At 44.6% G+C, this 20,764-nt stretch overlaps 1 protein-coding gene and 1 long non-coding RNA gene across 2 annotated transcripts in view; one reads left to right on the top strand and one right to left on the bottom strand.

Annotated features, from left to right (window-relative positions):
- Positions 1–12,755, top strand: part of LOC140214249 (uncharacterized) — a 69,244-nt gene extending 56,489 nt beyond the window's left edge. The window contains exons 2-3 of the long non-coding RNA XR_011891207.1: positions 12,404–12,508; positions 12,584–12,755. This is a non-coding gene — a long non-coding RNA (uncharacterized lncRNA). The remainder of the gene's footprint in view (positions 1–12,403; positions 12,509–12,583) is intronic.
- LOC140214248 (uncharacterized) lies at positions 11,408–20,238 on the bottom strand. Its single transcript, XM_072285602.1, has 4 exons — positions 20,040–20,238; positions 18,176–18,252; positions 15,907–16,033; positions 11,408–12,591 (listed from the first exon to the last, which is right to left on the bottom strand). The coding sequence occupies exons 1-4, from the start codon at positions 20,159–20,161 to the stop codon at positions 12,216–12,218; spliced, it is 702 nt and encodes a 233-aa protein (XP_072141703.1). The 5' UTR covers positions 20,162–20,238; the 3' UTR covers positions 11,408–12,215.
- Between the last annotated feature and the right edge of the window lie 526 nt (positions 20,239–20,764).

Below are 20,764 nucleotides of genomic sequence, written 5' to 3'. Positions count from 1 at the left end.
ATCCTAACAATAATTTCAGAATAAAATGTTTTAGAGCATGAAACATGTTTTTTTCATCAATAAAACATGTTGACGTATAAGAATGACACTGTGCAGATGGTTTCTGCAATTAAGATGCAAACCTGCGCTGATATTAGAATAATTAGTATTTGTGCCTCCCTGATGCGATTCGGCAACGCCGTGGTGAATATGGCCTTTTCACGCCAAATACAATCATCACTCATAGATCCGGCAGCTATGAGGAATATATCGCCTTTCAGGTAATATTTGAAATTATGGGCTGAAATGTCTTGCACTGAGGAATACAAGCAGATTTCAGTCTCTTAGCCAAATAATAATTGGAATACTTACGAACAACATGACGAGTTCAAATGAAATAATGATGAACTAGAATGCAATTCTTAAAGGTTTGTTTTCAAGCGATGCTAAGTTTACTTCTATGTCACTCGCTGGACCCTATAAAAGAAATCTTCGAAGGATAACGATTATTGTTTGAACGCATGAAAAATATCCTAAGACTGATGCAATGCTTAGCAAGAAAAAGCTGAAATGCCACGTGCCACTGCATTCGTTCACAAATTGTAAAGGGTACCGCAGTATTAATACCATGTCTTCCCACTTCTTTACCGCTGTGGTATTAACTCACCCCAGTTTGCTATTTAAAAAAAAACTTAGAATTAAGTAATCTAAATATAAGTTGAAAAAAAAAACATTAAAAACAAAACAAAATACCTTCTTTGGCCACGCAACTCCAAGCGGCAAATGTGGGTTTGCATGCGCACTTATCCTTAAGCAACACATGCAAACGGAAGAACAATTGTTTTAAACCAAGTTGTGGTTTTTCATACACGGAGCTTACTTTTTAACAATGTAACGCATTAGGCGGGCTGTACCCACTTGGTCCCATTTTTGTTTGTTAATTGGCAAGTGACAGTATTGCTGCGCACTTTGACGAGCTGTCTAGAAAACACTTATGGTTCGGCACACCAGTTGATCACTGCGGTTAAAACTAATTCCGCGGTGTTTCGCGCAAGAGCCAGTACCTGATAAAACACATTACAAATTTAGGCTTGCTGCGCATACATTTTGACCATTAGGGTTCTGTAACGAGTACCTAAATGCAAGTAATCGAGAGGCTTGTTACAGTGCGCTTTCATCGAAATACGGTGGTTCCAACCGAAATTTTACCCGGGACTTCGAGCTATAGCACCCCATCGCGTGTATGCAATGCAACAATTATACATCAATGAAAAATATTTTCTTCTGTAAGTATACGTTCCATTCATGTTCCGAAAAATCTTATCCTGAGCGCTAAAGAGCCGACTTTGCGCTGAACATGGCAATATTTTCGCACCGCCACTGCATCGACGCGTCTTGATCTCAAGCTCAAGCTGGCTGTAAAGCTCAAGCTGGCTGTAAAAAAGACCCGTTTGAGGTGGAACCAAATGTACAGATGTTAGAGCCTATTATGTGGGTCGTGTCTAAGGGTAACAGTACTCAATGAATAAATTTATAAGTGGTAGAACTCACGTTGTATAGGGGCCCAAAGTAGATGAAGTGCCCTGGGTACCGTCACGGCTTGTACTTGGCGTTGCTTTGTCCTTCATGCTTAAGTCAAGAGGCGTGTATTCGTTGCTGCTTTCTTCAGCCATGGCTGATGTTTCGATGTCCTGTAACTGGCGTGTATTGTCGACTGCGCGTTGTTGAATCACTGCGCTTGCGCACTCAATGCGAAGAAAGAACGGAAACTAATAAAACTTTTCTCACTTCGGTGTTTCGATTAAAATGATACAGCATATCTGGAAAAAACGAGACGTTTGAGTGCGCCACTAGCTTGACGCTAATGTGCAAATTTTTGAACACCAGCAGAGGCGCCCCGATTACCCATGCTATCTATCTGCCAAATCATCTCTCTAAACTTCACTTACTCCGAAAAAAGTACACTTATCGGATGATATCGCTACTTTTATTTCATGCTCCTCTCAAAGTGAAGTGCACATCTTGCTCCAAAAAAATTGTTGCTCGCGTAAGCACTCGTGGAAGCGCAGCAGGTATACAAACTAAGTTAGCCCTAACTAGCGTATGATTACCAGATCGATGTTGTAGGGCTGCTGAGCACGACGTCGCAGCATCGAATCCAGGCCATGGCGGCGGCATTTGGACGGGTGCGAATTGCGAAAACACCCGTGTACTTAGAGTTAGGCGCACGTTAAGGAATCCCACCTGGTCTAAATTTCCGGAGTCCTCCCCTACGGCCTGCCTCATAATCCGAAAGTGGTCTTGGAAAGTAAAAGCCCATAATTCTCTTTGATTACCAGATGCTATAATTCAGCTGACTGCTGTGGCATTCTCTGGCTCAGTTGAAATGAAGCAGGTAGTTCTTTATCGCCTGACGGGTGGCGCTTGCGTCGTTCTGTTCCCCACAAGTTCCAGTGCTGTCTTCGCTTACCCCTTGCAATGCAGAACTGCAACTGCTTCGCACTTGCCGCGGTTCTTCGGTAGCGAACGCTCATGAGCCGTGCATAGTCGTGTCTCAGTTAGACCGCTGACATTGGATAACATTTTCTGCGATTGCTCCACAGTCGTATATTGCGTTTCACACCAAGCATGACGAGTGGTGCTGGCGTTAAACAAAATAGGCTGCTTCCCACTGCGCACCTCATAGATTTGTGTTTTACTAGCTTTAATCAAATACGGATGAAAAAGAACGAAGTTCGAAACCTTTATAACAGTTGCGAGTATGGAGCCACAACAACTAAGGGGCGCTAGCAGAGACAAGCCAAGTCAGCAGTCGAGGCAGTTTTCCCTGTGCTCTTGCCTTGAGCTGATTCACCGTCCTGTTTTTGTTGTCGTATGAAGTACAAGGGCGACAGTTGCCATAACCTCCTGCTTCCATAGCTTCGTGCAAATAGTTGCGGTACAAAAGGTTCCGCCGCTGCAAACACGACTGAATACTGAGAACAAATCGCGGAAAGTTATGAGGTCGATGGTTTTTGAGCTTGTTCTACATCGTGCATGCCTCAGTGTGCTATCTGTATTTTCTGTAGCTGTGCCAGCTTAAAATACTTTATACTGAGCATCACCAGGCGATGTTAACCCGCTAGTGGCTCAGACAACGTTAATTTAATGAAGTAAATTATGTCTGTTTGTATTCCGTAAGCAAGAGTGAAAAGTCTCGCCAAAAGGGTGATTGGATCGCAAGAGCACATGCAGCCTCTCAGAAGGACAGCAGTCTACATACCTGATTCACTCACGTGACATATATAGCCCACAGCTGCTCATGAGGTTATACAAACGCAGCGCAGTAATATAATTCTTCAAGAAAACAGACAGGTGGGCTAGTTGGCACTGCATAACTTCAGGCAAAGCGCAAAAAGGCACGTAGGGCCACAGAAGTGAAGCATTGTGTCTTTGTTCGCTTCTGTTGTCCTACGTGCCGTTCTGCGCGTTGCCTAAAGTAATTTATTTCTTGCTACTAACAGATACCGGTTATATATTTGGTTTTTCATACCTTTCGGAAACGACAAACGCGACAGTGTGTAGCCTTCGTAGAGCATATGTTCACCTAATGCTAAACGGAAGGGCATTTATTTCCGTGCTTAGTATATTCAATGCTTTCTTACTAAATCTGTCAATAAACAATAGTATCAAGTGCTAACATAGCTGGACATTGTTCACGTAATTACGTAATTCTGGTAAGTTAAATTTTAATTCCATTTACTGCAGACTTTTCCCGCTTCGTGACAGTGAAGTTTGCTCTTCACCCTCCCACTGTGTCAACTACTCTATGACTTAACTTTCTGTTTCGATAATATTTTCAGTGCTTTGGTGTCGACGAAGTGCGCCCAGTGCATTGTAGTGTTTCTTTAGCGTCTTGCTGCATTCATCCTTCCCCCAGGTGAGCGGCCTTTTGCGAGTATTGTATTTCGTTTATACAACGCTAAATTTTAACAGGAAAGCGTTAAGGGCGTCACACGTGACAGAAAATGCGGTGTCGGCGTCGGCGTCCTGCGCCGGCGTCCCCATGAGCGAAAGTTCTCGTACGTTACAGAGCATCGCACGCGTAATGCGAAGACGTGGGATCCTTCCCCACCTGTGGCCAAGTTGTTTTTCGATCCGCTTTTAGTTCCATTAGTTTAGCATTTCCTTAATTCCATTGGTGAGCGGAAGTTTCTGGGAAAGATTCTGGGCATGTCCACATATTTGCCAGCAACAGTTGCCTTTCATTCGTTTGTCTCTTTTCTTCCTTGTCACAATATGCTGAAATGTTCTGCTATCGGCACCGAATGGGAGGCAAAGGGCGGAGTCCGTTTCCGAAGCGGAACAGAAAAGTTAATTCTGCACCGTCTGCAAGTCATCAGTATCGAGCGGCGAACACATCTGGTTTGACCTCACCGGTCGATGATGCTGGTACTTCACTGGGACATTTTCTCCTCTATTTCGTTTCCCTTTACTTTAAAAGTGAGAAAACAGAAACACAAAGTAAGCAGATGCGAAAATATAGCAGTTTAAGGCGACAATCGTCGCCCAGTGCAGTAAGACTAGCCGATGGCGCCCAACGTTTGTTGCAGTTGTGATTCAGACATGGGCTCCGCTGTTCGCGTTTCGTTTGGTACAGATGGTGCGTCTGTAAGTAAAGCAATGCGAGACAACACAGATACCTTCCATCTGGATAAGAGTTTTCTTTTACTGTAGACTACGTTTCCGCTAACCTTCCAGTGACGGTGAGGAACACAGTAGAGAGAACCGGGAGTCACGAAACCAATCCTTTATTGAGCGAAACTGTGCCCACAAAACAAGTTTCGCTCGGGCTGAACGACAGAACCGAGCACATGCGTCGATCCTAGGCAAACACATCTGCGACTCAAACGCGTCGGTTATGCATAAATGTTTACTCGAAGATTCCAGCGTTATCGCATGTGCTCAAGCGCCTTACAGAATCTGGAACACTATTCTCGTCACGCATGCAATCTGATTACACAAGGTTCTACCACAACATAGACAGCAGATTAACTCAGCGAGGTTGAGCCCGAATGTTCTCATAAATGCAAGCACGTCTTGTGCCGAGCGATAACTTAGCATTCGTTAACCGGTGAAACGCGTACACCGAAGAAATATAAAAGGTATATGTGTCATTGAGCCCATTTTTAAAGGTATCGTGCGATTACTATGAGCGCCACACGAGAGCTAAAAAGAAAAGACGTAGGAAAGAAAGAAAAATAACTGAATTACAGAGTTCGTTAGCTATAGGCCTGAGCTTACTTGACTATGAGCCTGACTTGGGGGCCTGAGCGGCGCCGCTGTGATTGCATGTCGCCCAGCACTACATCGAATTTACGCGCCCCAAATCAGTGAATTTTCTTGTAAAGCGTGTAATAACATCAAATTAGCATTTCACTCAGTTCATGTCGGCTGATAGGGGGGCAATTCCAAACGTGCTCGCCACGCTGGTGTTCCGCAAAGCGTCGCCGAAGATTATAGCGTCGGCTGTCTGTCCTTGGCTGGTGCTTGATGCATGAAGAAGCGCGAGTTGTCACGATTTTTCGGCGCGCCGCAGAAAGCTGGCGTCGCGGATACTTTCTTCGGCGGTGACGTGTGGTAGCAAAGCGTTTACAGCCGCAGGTATGATCCTTTCAACTGAACTAGCTTGAACGCCGCGATCTCGATTGATTCTTTCACTGCCGTGTTGTAAGCGCAGGTTACGTACGGAAGGGTGGCACCGCGGGTCTTGCGTTCGACCTAGGTGCACATTCCAATCATCTTTACAGGTGACCAACAGCTGCTCGCATTTGGGGGTCATAACAATGGAGTCATAACTTCCCCCACTGCGCTTTTAAGGGTTCACTCATAACTGAGCGGTCGGCTCCTGTGCCCAATAAAGCGGCTACTTCGTGACCATAGAAGAGCACGTCGAGATTGGTGGTTCGGGGTATCGCCTTGAGGCACGAAAGGGTACAATCCCGATGTCCTGTAGCCTTTTGTGTCACGGCAAAACAAACATCTTCTGACACATAAGCACTTGCGGCGTTAACTGTGTGGAAACGGCAGCGTCGTGTACAATGCGGAAAGGATAATAAAACGCCACGATAAATTAATGAGATACCTTTTCTGGTTGTCGAATAGCATCGAGAGTCGACGACTGCATGGCCGTTGGCGCTGCTCTTCATAATTAGCTTTCCAAGACGTCCTCAGCCAACGCTCCTACTTGCGCTCGCTTTACATGATTCGCCGACGAACGAAAGTGCACATCTTTTGAGTCATTCTTTTTACACTAATATGTATTTGGTACAAATGCGGTATCGTCACAGATTTAGTTTTTGGGCACTAGGTGTCAGTCAGCTACTCGCTTTTGTATCTTATTGCGCACAACTGGAAAGCACATGTCATGTGGCACAAGCTTCCTTTCAGATGAGGACTCGCTTTACTTTACGGATTTGTTCTGTAAACCATCTTTTTATGGTGCTTCCTAAGAACCAAGTTTGTGAGGCCCAAATGACATGCATTGGTTATTGCTATAGTTACTTTTGAGTGCGTTGATTAGCCGAGAAACATGTACTTCCACGATAGCAGACACTACTAGAATATTAAGTGGGTGCCGCGTAGTTCTGTTTCCCGAAACAGCTTTTATTTTTGTTGGCAACTTCGCTTTGAGTCTGCAACCTATACTGTTTTTCTTCACACACGTCATGAAGTTATGCATTTGGGCAGAATTATGTGGTATGTTAGAGTCTTGTAATTTAATACCGATAAAAATTCCTCAAACACATAACGATGGCCCTACATCACGGCAACTCCCCAACTCCTACACGCAGCAATTCTCCCATTCGTGTTTCCGTGCTTCGGTCTATTCGGTATTCACATGACTTCTCGGGGCAATCTTGAAGCGGTCAGTTATGTATTCCCCCCGGTTAGGATCCACTCCATGACCTCGTATATACATTATTGCTGAGAACTAAATAAACGAGTAGAATAAGTGTTCATCATTGAAACAAAATTGTCTGTCTGTCTGCATGCCATTCCGAGCTCTGCTGGTACTGTTGCGTATTCTAAGATATACTGCAGTATGCATTTAATTTCGCTGCACATTTTGATTTCGCTGTAAAATGGGCGACCGCCACAGAATCGCCGGCATACAAAGCGCATGTTGTACAGAATAAGGTCCTTTAACCGTGAAATTCGGTGTGAAAAGTAGTCAGAAAGCGTTTTTTTTTTGTTTATCAATGCTTCTAAATAGCAACATAACGATTCGCATATCCGAGGAAACGTTTTTTGTTTCCTGCTTTACTGCTTTATTGAACATATTGAACATGTCTTCCCCATCTCCATTCGTATTCTAGCAAACTGAACAAAACCTAGTTACGCATGTCGTTGCCTTTCAGTCCGTGACCTCGTTTCTCCGTTGCAGTAATGCGCTAATATATTGTGCTATGGGCGTCAAATTAGACGCGAACAGTGGACAGCGCGTTCGGAGTATAACTGTAGGTTTAGTGTGCGCCGTCGGCCAGTCACCACCTTTGACAGCTGCGCACACCCAGTTGCACCGCACTGCGCGAAGACACTCGCCCTATACTGCAATGTTGTCGCTTCTGTTTTCTTTCTGCGACGTTTGCTTTCTCGCTTGCAAATAAAAGCGAACACGCGCCCCGCCATTACAGCTTAATTTGACGCCGGTAATACATCTGCAATTGGAGCACTGCGACTTAACGCCGAAGCCTTCCACCTGGATGATAGGTTTTTACGCGTAAGCGTACAAGTTCACTTCCTGAAATCGGCGAGGTCAAGTCGCAGGCAGCTCAGCTGGGAGAGGGAACCGAGCGCAGGTAGAGAAGGGCGCTTGGAGGTAGACAAGAGTGCGAGGCGGCGCGGCGAGGTGGAAGGAGGCGGAGCGCCGCGGAGGATGAGGGTAGGTGAAGGCATGCTGGGTTCATATCCCCTGGCAGTTGTTCCGGGCTCTGCGTGCGCTATGGATGTGCATGTTTAGATCGGGAGGCCCAGCGCCAAGAGTGGAGCAGCAACGCAAGTGGCGGCGGGCCGAGCGTGAGTCGACCGACCCTGAAGGGGTCGGCAGGCGCAGGGCACGTACGATCTAAAGAAGACAGGCAAGAGGGGGGGGGGGCTAGGCATGCTAATGAGAATCCCCCAAACAAGCCAACCTGGTATGTCCCGCAAGGCCTCATAACCTAGAAGCTCCGAATAAAGCAAAAACATTTACGCTATGATAATCGTTATTCATCGGTATTCTCACGTTGCAGGGACGGTCAGGAACACAGTAGCAATAAGCGTGAGTCAGAGAACCAACTGTTTATTGGGCAAACATGTGTCCACAATAAAGTCACACTCAAGCAATATGCAAGCGCCGAGCACATGTGTTGATCGTCGTAAAGCTGATTCGCGTCGCAAGTGCGTCAGCTATTTATAAAGGATTAGTCGAAGATTCCAACGGAATCGCATACGCTCGTGTGTCTTCCAGAATGTGCAACAATCTTCGCGTCAGGCATGCAATCTAATTACAATAGATCCCACTACAACACAGGCGAGAGAATCACTGAAAATGACCGAGAATGTTCTGATACATGCGATAGCTTTTCACTCAGTCAGCAGCGGTGTATTGGGGTCCAAACCCAAACACGAACGTTGGGCTGCTGCTGCTCATATCTTCGTCGAAGATTGTAGCTTCGGCTGTCCGTCTAGGGCTAGTACTTCATGGGTATGGAAGCAGGTTGTCGTGCTTCTTGGGCACGCTGCAGTAAGGTGGCGACGTCGAGATTTTCTTCTGCGGTGACGTGTGGTAGCATTGCAGTCGGTGTTATCAGCTCACATCCAGCTGCCTGGATTCGGAGGCCTTAACCGTGTAGTCATAACCTGCACCGAAGGCGCGGTGAACGATTCACTCATGACGGAGTAGTCAGCTCCTATGTCCACTAAAGCAGCGACTGCGTGAACATCGAGGAACACGTCGAGGTTGCTAGTTATTGCTGTGTTAGTTACTTCGTGGCGTTGAATGAAGTCTGGATCGCATTGCCTCGCAGTTATGTCGCATCCACAGTAGGCGGCGTGCTTTTCCTTCGGAGGTTCCTCGAAATTGCAGCGTGTCTGCGACGTCGTGCAGATTGCTACGTCGCGCAGTCGGCCGAATATGGGTTCCTGAAAATACTGGCCATGTACTGGGCCAGTATAATGTGAGTACTGCAGCGAGAGGTAGTGCCGGGACCAGGGCGATCGGGAAAGTCGCCGGGCTCTCCCCCGAGTTGCAGTCAGGTATTTGGGAATTTAACCTAGTCGCTAGCCCCGCTTTGGACCTGGAGATTTAGCGCGCGATACATGATAGTCCTACCTCACGGTTTGGTTATCTACAGAAGACGTGGCCTCGATTTCCGTTGTGACAGCAGAGCGGGCGGTGGTCAGGTGCACACCGTACGTGCGTCTTCTCGGGGAGTTGAGTGAGCAGACGGGCGGTTGGGTTGGTGGCGGCAAATGGCGACGGTATTAAAGAGTTCCCGCACCCTGTTGCGAGCTCGGAGGAGGACGCCGATGGCGGATTACAGCGACGTCAATCATGACTTCGTGCTTGAGCTGCGAAGAGCCAGGGACTCATGACTTCTGGATATGCCCTCAGATGATGTCCGCAATCAAGGCTATTTGAGGCCGCGTCGAACAGAAGATCCTACGCACTTATTCGCGTACAGTGGCTCCGATGGGCTATGGAGCTTGTCGTAGCTTTGTGCGTGTATTTTTCACTTCAGCGAAAGCACTAGGTGGCTATGTTGCCGAGTGAGCATTCCCAGCGTCTTGCCGATGTGGCTTCTGTTAGAAATTTCGTGTAGGTCTTGGCCGGTATTTTTTTTCTCCCCATAATAATTATAATCTTTCTTTACTTTGGGATGATGGAGGAGGTCGTGGGTTAAAGCTGCTCGCAAGCGGCAGCTTGACAAAGGCCCACAGCCCCCTCTACAGGGTAACAACAGCAAAGCAGGGAAGGACACACAGAAGTATTCATATAATCTCTTCGCAATTTCGCAGAGCCAAAAATAACAGGATCATTTCATAAATAAAATAAAATAGAAACAAATAAAGGAGAACAATGATCAATACAATAAATACAAAGGGTATAAATCAGTACAATAAACACAGGTATAAGTATACTGATTATAGGAATACAGGTGGAGTTTTTAAGAAAGTGTTCAGTGAAGCTGTCGTAATGCATGCTTAGATACGTTAAGTAGGTCGGTCCCGGATTTTTTATAGTTGTTTAGTAGAGTTGGAAGTGTGAAGGATAATTTTTGCATTGCGAAGTTGGTTCTAGTAGTTAGTACAACCCACTCCTTTTTATGGCGGGTGGGGTAGCGCACAGTGCTCTTTTCCAGCAATGACAAATGCAGAAATTCAAGATATTTTAGTTGGCGCTGGGATGAAACTGCTAGCTTATAATTGTAAAGATTGAATACTGGCATTATGTATGTTTTGGAGAAAAGACCTTGCGCGTGACTGTTGTAATGTACACGAAAAGTATTCTGATAAGCACCTGTACGAGATGACACGTTGTAATCACGGTGAACAATACTATAACGAGAACCTTGTGTCACGCAACTATTTCACCGGGGAATGGGAAGGAACAAAACGAGTTACCCTCGGGCAGAAGGATGATTGCGATAGTAGGCGTCAATCGTCGAATAAGTGATTGAGGGCTAACCTTTGTCGGATATTCATGCATGATTCGTTGAACATTGTAGCGTACTCGTCTGTGCTTGCAAGCCTTCAAGAATGCACATTTGTATTCGTATTGAGCATGCTGTTTGATTACAAAAGGCTCGACTACAGCTTAGAAAAAAATTTATAATTGGCGAGAAAGATCGAGAAGGTTCTGATACACGCAGGCGCGTCTTGCGCTGAGCGGTAACCTGACATTTGTTAGCCGGTGAAACGTGTTCACAGGAAAAATATATGTATAAGTGTGTAAACATATATGAAAACTTACTTGTCATGTCAAACCTTTGTCATTTTTGCACAGAAACTTTTGTCACATCCGGCTAAAACGATTTCACAGCTGCAGCTAGATAGCAGTCCGACTAAAAACAGACGACTTCCAAGTGGATAAAAACTATCCAATAAACTTAAAATTTCCGCAGCAATAAAACATAACTAAAAATTTTCCTATTGGGAGACCATATTATATACTGAAGCTCCAAATGATCTGAATCTTACACAGTCTCCCTACCGTCATCAGCTTATTTGATGGTATAGAACAAACGCCTGAGTTATGAGTACACGCGCCAAATAACAGTGAATTTCAAGCAAATAATTTTCATACGGTTACGATGTAGTTATGCATTGCCGTGAAAGCATCTGCATGTGCTTTCTCTCGAAGGCAACTTGACCTTTGGACTTCATATAATGGCAGAAATTCCTTCTTGACAAGAATACAGTAGCTGTTTCTCAAGTGCTTCCTAAAGAGAGATATTCCATTCTGCTTATGCTGCTAAATCACTACGAATATAGTTCATTAAAGCTTGTTTGCCGGCACACTGTCAAAAGACCTGCACAAGTAGTTTCTCTAGTCAAATGGGGGGGGGGGGTCAAGGATTCTTTGTGGACATTTCAAACATGTAGTTAGAGAAAACGCAATCTTGCAGCCCATTAGGGTTTGTCTTGAAGTCAGTTTGATAAAGAAACGTTCACCAAGTACATGGTTCATGGAACAGTGAGCGCTGGCCAGAACCTGCAGTATTTTTCGACACTCAAGCACCCCAAATACTTCTGGCCACGAGGTCTTTTGGCGCAATTTCAAACAACCAGACGGCATCGTTCACATCTTGCATCCCTTCTGGCACACATGTCTATCTCGTGTTTCCTTGTCTGCAAAACGACATCCGCACTGCGTACACTCATACGGTGTTTTATCCACGTGCTTTGTTTGGCGGTGACGAAGGAGATTTGAATTGTTACGAAAGGATCGATCGCAAATTTCGCAAATGAAAGCACTCTTTCCACAATGCGAGTCTACGTGTCTGTTGAGATTATATTTGTGCTTGAATGATTTAGCACATTTGTGGCATACATGATGTTTCACTTCTGCGTGAACGTGCTTATGTCTACGGAGAGACGACGCCTGCGCGAAGGATTTACCGCATGTTTTGCAAATGTAGGGTTTCTCGCCTGTGTGCGTGCGCTTGTGTTCTTCTAGAAGACTAGACCGCTGGAACGATTTATTACATATTTCACATTTGTAGGGTCTCGTCTGTATGCGTGCGCTTATGATTATCTAGATGACCAGACTGCCGGAATGACTTATCGCACATATTGCATTTGTAGGGTCTCTCGTCTGTGTGCGTGCGGTAATGTTGAGCTAGGTGGTGGGCACGGCGGAACTGTTTACCACAGGTTTTGCATTTGTGTTTTTTTTCAGTAAGGTTGCGGGAATGCTCTACAAACTTAGACTTGTTCACGGACCATTGATCACATGCTTTGCAAATGTGGGCGGTGTCTTCAGTGCGTTCCTTGGCGCGCCCATGTAAGTCATCCCGTCTGCTCGAAACATTGCCACAGACACAGCATAACTCTCGCTCTTCCCTTCCTCCGGTTCCAGGAGCATTCCTGCAAGGACACAGACAAAGGAGCTCAAAACGGCCGACTCTTGTAACGGGAGGACAAAAACGCATCTTGGCAGTTGAAAGGTTGACAAAATAAATCATGCGTGAACGATAACGCGACATTCCGAACCCTAGCGCTAACTTGCAGCATTTAATATTGGTGCTCGATTGGGGCACTTGTTTGTCGTAAATTCAGCACTGTTGCCTTTGATGGTGTGTGTGGCTAAACTTGAATGTAATAAAGACCAGTACCTGGCTCACATAGGTATACAGAACGCGATAAGTAAATTGCGTAAAGTAAAACTCTTGCTTGGGCTAGTTGGTTCATGCTTGCATTAGTAAAGGCAAGGCGCCGAAGTCCAAGACTCAAGAACACAAACGACAGGACCGGCGCCACCCACAAGTAAGTTTATTTCCGCAACAAGCCTGCCTTATGTAGGTTAAGCCGAATCACACACGAAACATTAGAAGCAAAATACAGCAATCTATCGACCACTTAGGAATCATATCTGGCACAAAATATCAAATGAGCAAACAAGAACCTGTCGTGGAGCAGCACGGGAAGCAATTCATCGAGCATAGTCTTTTCCAAGCCAACGGGGAGAAAAAAACGATACATAACAAGTACCGTCTACGCTCACTATCAAACTATTTACAACATAACACCCTTCAAAGGCCTAAGGCCAGTCAGTGATAAAACCCGCACGACTATAGGAATAATGACCAACGAATAACGCGGAAAAAACATTAATCAAGGCGTCTAATTACAGTGTCTGCGTCTAAACTAAAATCTCTAATAGTCGCTCACCTAAAAGAAAATCATAAAACATGTGACCGCACGAAAAATGAACCATGCGACAAACAATGAAATGGACAGAACACTTGAACAATAAAGGGTCAAAAAACAGTGTCTGCATCATAACGAAAAAAAAGAACGCAACAAAAGCTCAAGAGCAACTAGAAAGTCGTCAACAAAATAAAAACTAGATAAATAAAAGGACGACAGACGGAAAAAACTAAATGAAATCACTCTAACATGACGCCTAAAAGAAACCTAAAAAAGTAGTCTCCTTGTCACTAAGCACAATGGACGGCCTGCTGACGCATTTGTGTCCCTCTTTCTTGATGAAATAGGATTCCACAATCTCCCACTCGAACGTGTCTTTTCCAAACTTCAAAAATTTAGTTTTGTCCAACTGAGGGTGGCAATTAGAGCAGTCTCTGCAATGCTCTGCAAGGAAGCTCCCTTCATTGTTGCGCAGGTTACGACAATGTTCCATTGCGCGCTCATTGAAACATCGACCTGTTTGTCCGATATAGCTGCGACCACAGCTTAGAGGAATTTGATAGACGACACGTGTTCTGCATTCAGTGAACTTCTGATGCTGAATTGAACAAGCCGGGCGGTACTCTCGGTTCATGGCACAAAGCTTAGACAACTTGCAAGGCGCCGTGAAGCCAACCTGAACGTTATGCCTGCTCGCCACTTTCTCAATGTTGTGCGAAACCTTATGAAGGTACGGAATTACCGCAACAGAACTGCGTGAAAATGGCTCCCTGATAAGAAGCGGGTGCTTGAGTTTTTGGAGCATCGTTTCGCAGACAGCTGAAATCCGACATGGCGGGAAGCCTGCCTGCTGTAGTCGTTGCACTTGAGCGCTAAAGCTACTTGACACCAAATGGATACAAGATTTAGTTAAAGCAGCCTGCAGAGAATTGGTAGCAATTACACGCTTTACAATCTTGGAATGGGCGCTCTCAAACGGTAGCAGGCCTTTCAAAGAAAGCGGATTGTACATCCAACAGATGCCTTCCTTTGGAAACACTAAACTGATATCCAAGGAATGGAGATGACCACAGCTCGGAACTTCCTTGGTAAACCTGAGACCCTGACTGTGGTTCGAGAAGATAGTCATGGTTCTCTCAACGGTAGAAACTAATTCTTGCTCAGGGACGTCCTTCAACATGACCAAGAAATCATCAACATATCTGTAAATGGACACTACATGAGGATCACGAAGATTACTACTGATCTCAGCTCCTACAACAGATAGGAAGATATCGAAAAGGACAGGAGCTACAGAATAACCGATGCATGTCCCGTTCTTCTGCACATAAAACTTTCCTTCAAACAAAATGGCGGTTGAGTTCATCGTAGAACTCTAACAAGGAAATCAAATTGTCCGGGCTTACACCTGCAGGATTCTGGAAGCGTACTTCACCAGTTGATTGGATCTTGTCCCTGACCGCCGCTAAGAGACGTTGGTGAGGGGCCGAACAGAAGAGATCTTCAGTGTCAATCGAGAATGCGTTGTTTTGATGATGCGGCAAGTTGTCCAGATCCTTTAGCACTTTCAGAGAACTACGCACCAGGAAAGGGTCGTCGATCACCGCGTTTCCTAGGTGTGTCTGAAGGTATCGGCTTTCATCACGTAAGCAGACATCTTTCTTTAAATTAATTTGCAATTTCTTTGAAATCTATACAATGTGTCCGAATACTGGCGAATGATTTACCCATAAAACCAAAATTTCAGAGCGCTGTGTAATACCTGAATACTGATCGCTTTAGTGTGTTATTTGGTCCAGTTAACTGAATCGTGGCGGTGGTTTCATTGAGTTATCAAGAGGTAATTTTGTTACATGGGTTTCCCAACGTTTTCTTAAGTATTGGACGAATCTAAAATTCAAGTCATTTAGTTACGGTATTAACACACTTCTTTAAATGCCACAAGCTTCAATACTCGTTGTTTGTTGCTAAGCAGATTCATTGTTCTATTCCAATGCACGTAGGTAGGACATCCTTAGCTAAAGCTTTTTGTTCACGCCGACACCATATTGTCTGAACAGCAGTTGATATTGTCATTTAAGTCATCGCAAAATTTATCCCTCGCGCAAGTGCGTCAGTATCTTGTTTCATAGCATGAGGCTCAGTTCTGATGAGCGTCTCTCCTTCACCGTCTTTACATATTCCATAATGGGGAGTGAGTAAGCAGGCCACAAACCTGCAAGTGTACCGCACTTTGCGCCGTGTTAGCAGAATGGAAAATCGGGCGAGCTTGTGTAGCTTCGTGTTTGCGGCATAGGGTGGGTGTACACACTGCCGTGTTGTGTCCGGTCGCAGTGTTGGAACCATGAAGTTTGGCAAGGCTGGCTGCACTGGCGCAAAGGTCTAAACTGCTGATGCAGTACCTGTTTCAGCCATCAGAGCTAGCCCTCCCAAGGAGAAATCACCGAGTAGAGGCATGATTGGTATAACTGGTAACCATTCCTCGCCTCTCTGAGTTGCTCTTTAATGGAACTTTTCTAAATGTCAACTTACGTGGCGCCGTCTTCAAAATGGCCTGATTCTTCCTCCATGCCAGCGCGACTTGTGCTGGGCCCTGCCTTATCGATGCTCCTGATGGACCCCAGTGTCTGGCAAATTGTGCTGTCATTGTGAGTGACACCTGTATGACATAAAACCATAGTAAACGTGTTCATTCGCAGTAGTGCAAGGGCAATTCGTGGGGAATGAACATTTCATGCTTATAGTGCGAGACAAGTAGCTTTTAGTAGTACGAAATATTACTGCTGTGCTTCCGTACGCGTTGCCTTGTCTTTCTGAAGCTTTGCCTTGAATGCATGCAAGAACTTCGTGGCGATGGGGAAGCCGAGCACGATCAAGATTCTGCAGTGTTGGATTCTTCTGAAGCTTATCACGTTTTGTCTCAAACCGTGGGCAGAATACGACAGTGCTCGAATTGAAAAACGACAGTTCGGTTTCTTCTGCGTGAAACCCTTGACCCAATATATTTGCTGTGTTATCCAATTATAAGCACACATGCCTCATGAAGTTCTTGCTTATTAATAACATATAGCGAGCAGCAGACATAGCCCGACGCAGACGACGACAATGAAAAAGTGAGAGGATGCATTTCTATCGAGGGATTTAAAATTTGTGTTTGACGTATGCCCTAATTTATTGACCTATGACACATAGGTGTGTCATCGAAGTACGTACTGAACTTTCAGAAACTGGTTATCTGAACCCCATTTGGTGACTCGTGCAGCTGAAGTGTTAAATTACGGTGCAATATTACTGAACTAAGCAACGGAACGAAGCAAAGCACGTTAAAAGTGTGAATTGTATGGATAGCGCTGCAAGTATTCTAGCTAGTTGTACATCTTCCCTATAACGGCGCTGAAATTGCGTGAAACTGAAAAGAAAACGCGAGAGACCTGAAAGGCGGAAATTACGGCTGAACCCTCCTCATGATGACCATGTTCGCTACGGAAATTAGTACTAAACCTGCAGGGAACCCCCGTATTTTTGAATGCACCTTTATTTACAATATGAAGGGGGCGGGGCAGTTGGCTAAGAACTATGCCTTCGTACGCTACAGAAAACAATCAACGCAGATTCACAACCACAGGAACTCAAGATATTAGTTTCGTCTCTGACTTCGGATAATTACAGTCTGGTAACGTAGGCGTAACTTAAGGAACTCATTTTTTTATGCTCTGGCATTCTGAACTTTGCAAGTCTCGCCGTTGTAGCCACAACTTCATCAGGCCTGCGAAAGATGTTGTGCAGATACTAGCAGAACAAATAATGCTTGACGTATCCAAGGAAAGCTAATCACCTTACAAAAATGAACATTCAGTTTGAAGGCCGCTGTTTCAGCATGGCGTAGATTTTCTCGTTAACAAAGCATTACAATTTCGGAGTAGTGGCACGCTCACTGGAAATCGTTGGGCACTGTGATTGTTACTCATTGAATAAGAATAAAGTATACGTCTGAGAAGCGCATAGTTGGGATGCTTATTAAATATTTATGGCGACAGATCGCCAACAACTGCCCAACAATTTTGTTTTTCCTTGCGTTGCATTTTCATTAACTTTTCAACGCTGTTTAAGCTGCGCATGTGGCTTGGCATGTTTGGTATGAAAGAACCAAGAGCTCCAATATAAACTGTGTTGGGTTGCCCCAAATTGTAGTCTGCAACTTCTGCATTATGCCGTAGCAGTTTATTTCTTCTGCTGGTTAAATACTATTTGTGAGCAATTCTCACACACTGCCTAAAACGTAACAGCACCGTTAAGACACTCCGCCATAGACATCTGAAGCGCCGCTCTAATTACACATCACGCGGGGCATTCGCATCAAAGCACTTGCTTTGTCAACCAGCGTGATCGGTTTAAAGGAAACATTATAACGCTGTTAGTAGGTCAAACGCACTCAGATTCTGCTTGGAAAATAAAATTGTAGACCAATGGTCGAGCGATGATTCCATTTACGAGTAAATTATCACTGGATGGGATGTACATTCTCGGTTTCTGCCCTTTTCATCTAGGAACATGCTTTACCAGCCCACCTATTCAAGAAGAAATTCATTCAAAACTTCTACTGCATAGATGATGTATGAATTTGGATATATTCAGATAAGGTCAAATTTCTTAGTAAGGGCAGGTTTACGTTGGTTCATGCGGAATCCTTGGTCGTTCTAGTAACGTGCATCTTTATACGCAATAAATGTACCGCTACCACGGTAACCGTAGGTGCTATCTACCATGTTTATGCAAAGGCGAGTGACAATCGCTTACGTACCGTCGACGTTGCAAGTCTCGTCTGTCAACGGCGTGTGCGGCTTATTCCTCTGGTAACGCAAGGCGTCGTCCGAAATCCTACAATTAATGAAGTATTGGTAAGACAGCTACTAGCTGTGACAAAAAAAAGGGGAAATTAGGTTTTATAAAAGCAAATTTCGCTAAAATCAAAGCCGCGCGTTGTAACTGCGCTACTCGCAATGGTTCGTTTTCACAATATACCGACTAAGCTGGCGCTTTGACTTGCACGAATACTGTCAGTTTAACTGTTGAAGTACACACAACGTGACCTATGTAGTTTGAGATATACAATTTCTCTACTTCCTACAGTGACAGAATCGCAAGAATAAATTCGGGATAAAAAATTTTAAAGCGTGGAACATGTTTTTGCATGAATAATACAGGTTGAAGTATAACAATGACACTGTCCAAGTAGGTTCTGCAATTATGATGCAAACATGCGCTGATATTACAGTAATTAGTATTTGTGCTTCCCTGATCGGAATTGGCAACGCCGCGGTGAATGTAGCGTTTTCACGCCAGCTACAATCATGACTCAGACCCGGCAGCTATGAAGAACATATCGTATTTCAGGTAATATTGGAAATAATGGGCTCAAATGTCTTGCTCTGAGGAATGCAAGTAGATTTCTGCCTCTTAGCCAAGTATTAATTTGAATACTTACGAACAAAATGACGAGTTCGAATGAAATAACGATGGACTAGAATGCAGTTCTTAAACGTTTGTTTTCAAGCGATGCTAAGTTTGCTTCTATGTCACTTGCTGGAGCCTATATAAGAATTCTTCGACGGATAAAGATTATTGTGACAACGGATGAAAAATATCCTAAGAAGGATGCATGCAGCAAGAAAACTGCTGCAATGCAATGTTTAACAGCATTCGTTGACAAAAGCTAAAGGGTGCCATAGAATACCATGACTTCACACTTCTTCATTGCTGCGGTATCAACTCACCAGAGTTTCCTTTTTTAATAGAAAACGTTTCAGATCTAAGTAATATAAATTTGGGTTGTCAAGCAACTTCTAAAACAAAAACAAATACCTTCTTTGGCGACACAACTCCAAGCGGCAAAAGTTTGTTTTCTTCTAAGGCGCATTTATTGCCCTTATGCAACAGATGCAAACGGAAGAACAATCCTTTTAACCAAGTTGCGGCTTTTCATGCACGGGGTTTACCTTTTTCTAAAGTAAAGCTTTACGCGGGCAGTACCCACTTGGTCATATTTTTTTTTGTTATTTGCAAATGACAGTATAGCTGCGCACTGTGACGAGTTGTCTAGAAAACACTTATAGTACGGCACACCAATTGTTCACTGCGGTTAAAACTAATTCCGAGGTTTTTCGTGCAAAAGGCATGACCTGATAAAACGCGTAGCAAATTTAGGGGGACAGCGCATATATTTTGACCATCCGAGCTTCTGTAACGAGCTCCTAAATTCAAGTAAACAAGAGCCTTTTTACAGTGCCCCTTCATCGAAATACGGTGGTGCCATCCGGAATTGCACCCGGGACATGAAACTACAGCTCGCCATCGCGTACATGCAGTGAAAGAATTATGCATCAATGAAAAATGTTTTTGTCTGTAAGTATACGTTCGCTTCATGTTCTGAAAAATGTTATCCTGAGCGCTGAACAGCTGACTATGCGCTGAGCGTGGCAATATTTTCGCACCGCCTTGCGTCGACGCGTTTTAATATAAGGCCTCCGATTTCAAAGCTCAAGCTCGCTGTCAGAAAGACCCGCTTTAGGTGGGAACAAATGTAGCACAGATGTTAAAGCCTATAACATGGGTCGTGCCTAATGGTAACAGCATTCAATGAAAAAATTGACAATGGTAAAGCTCACGTTGTGCAGGAGCCCAAAGGACAGGAAGCGCCCTGGGTACCGTCACGGCTTGTACTTGGTATTGCTTCGGCATTCATGCTTAAGTCGAGAGGCATGCATTCGTTGCTGCTTTCTTCAGCCATGGCTGATGTTTCGATGTCCTATAACTGGCGTGTATTGTCGACTGCGCGTTGTTGAATCACCGCGCATGCGCACTCAATGCCAAAAAGAAAGAACGGAAACTAATAAAACTCTTGTCACGTCGGTGTTTCGGTTAAAATGATACCGCATATCTGAAAAAAAAAGGCGTTTTAGTCCACCACAAGCTTGACGCTAATGTAGAAATTTTTGAACGCCAGCAGAGGCGCCCCGATTACCCATGCTATCTATCCGCCAGATCATCTACCTAAACCTCACTTACTACGAAGAAGAAAATACACTTATCCGATGATATCGCTACTTTTCTTTCATGTTCCTCTCAAAGTGAAGTGCACATCTTGCTGGAAAGAAATTGTTGATCGTGTAAACGCTCGTGGAAGCGCAGGAGGTATACAAACTAAGTTAGCCCTAACTAACGTATGGTAACAAGATCTAGGTTGTTAGGCTGCTGAGCACAAGGTCGCGGCATCGAATCCGGGCCATGGCGGCCGCATTCGTGTACACCCGTGTACTTAGATTTCGCTGCATGTTAAGTAAGCCAATGTGGTCTAAATTTCCGGCGTCTTACACTGTGGTGTGCTTCATAA

The sequence above is a fragment of the Dermacentor andersoni genome, chromosome 11 (genome assembly GCF_023375885.2).
Source record: "Dermacentor andersoni chromosome 11, qqDerAnde1_hic_scaffold, whole genome shotgun sequence".
NCBI classification, from domain to species: Eukaryota; Metazoa; Arthropoda; class Arachnida; order Ixodida; family Ixodidae; genus Dermacentor; species Dermacentor andersoni.
Note: the sequence above shows the minus strand (reverse complement) of the source record. Positions and strands in the feature narration are given on the sequence as shown.

Excerpts from the sequence above, each read along its gene's own strand:
- LOC140214248 (XM_072285602.1), bottom strand. The coding sequence starts at position 20,161 with ATGGCTGAAGAAAGCAGCAACGAATGCATGCCTCTCGACTTAAGCATG. Across the intron at positions 16,034-18,175 it reads CGAGACTTGCAACGTCGACG|GTGTCACTCACAATGACAGC; the intron begins GTACGTAAGCGA and ends TATGTCATACAG. Across the intron at positions 12,592-15,906 it reads CATTTTGAAGACGGCGCCAC|GAATGCTCCTGGAACCGGAG; the intron begins GTAAGTTGACAT and ends GTGTCCTTGCAG.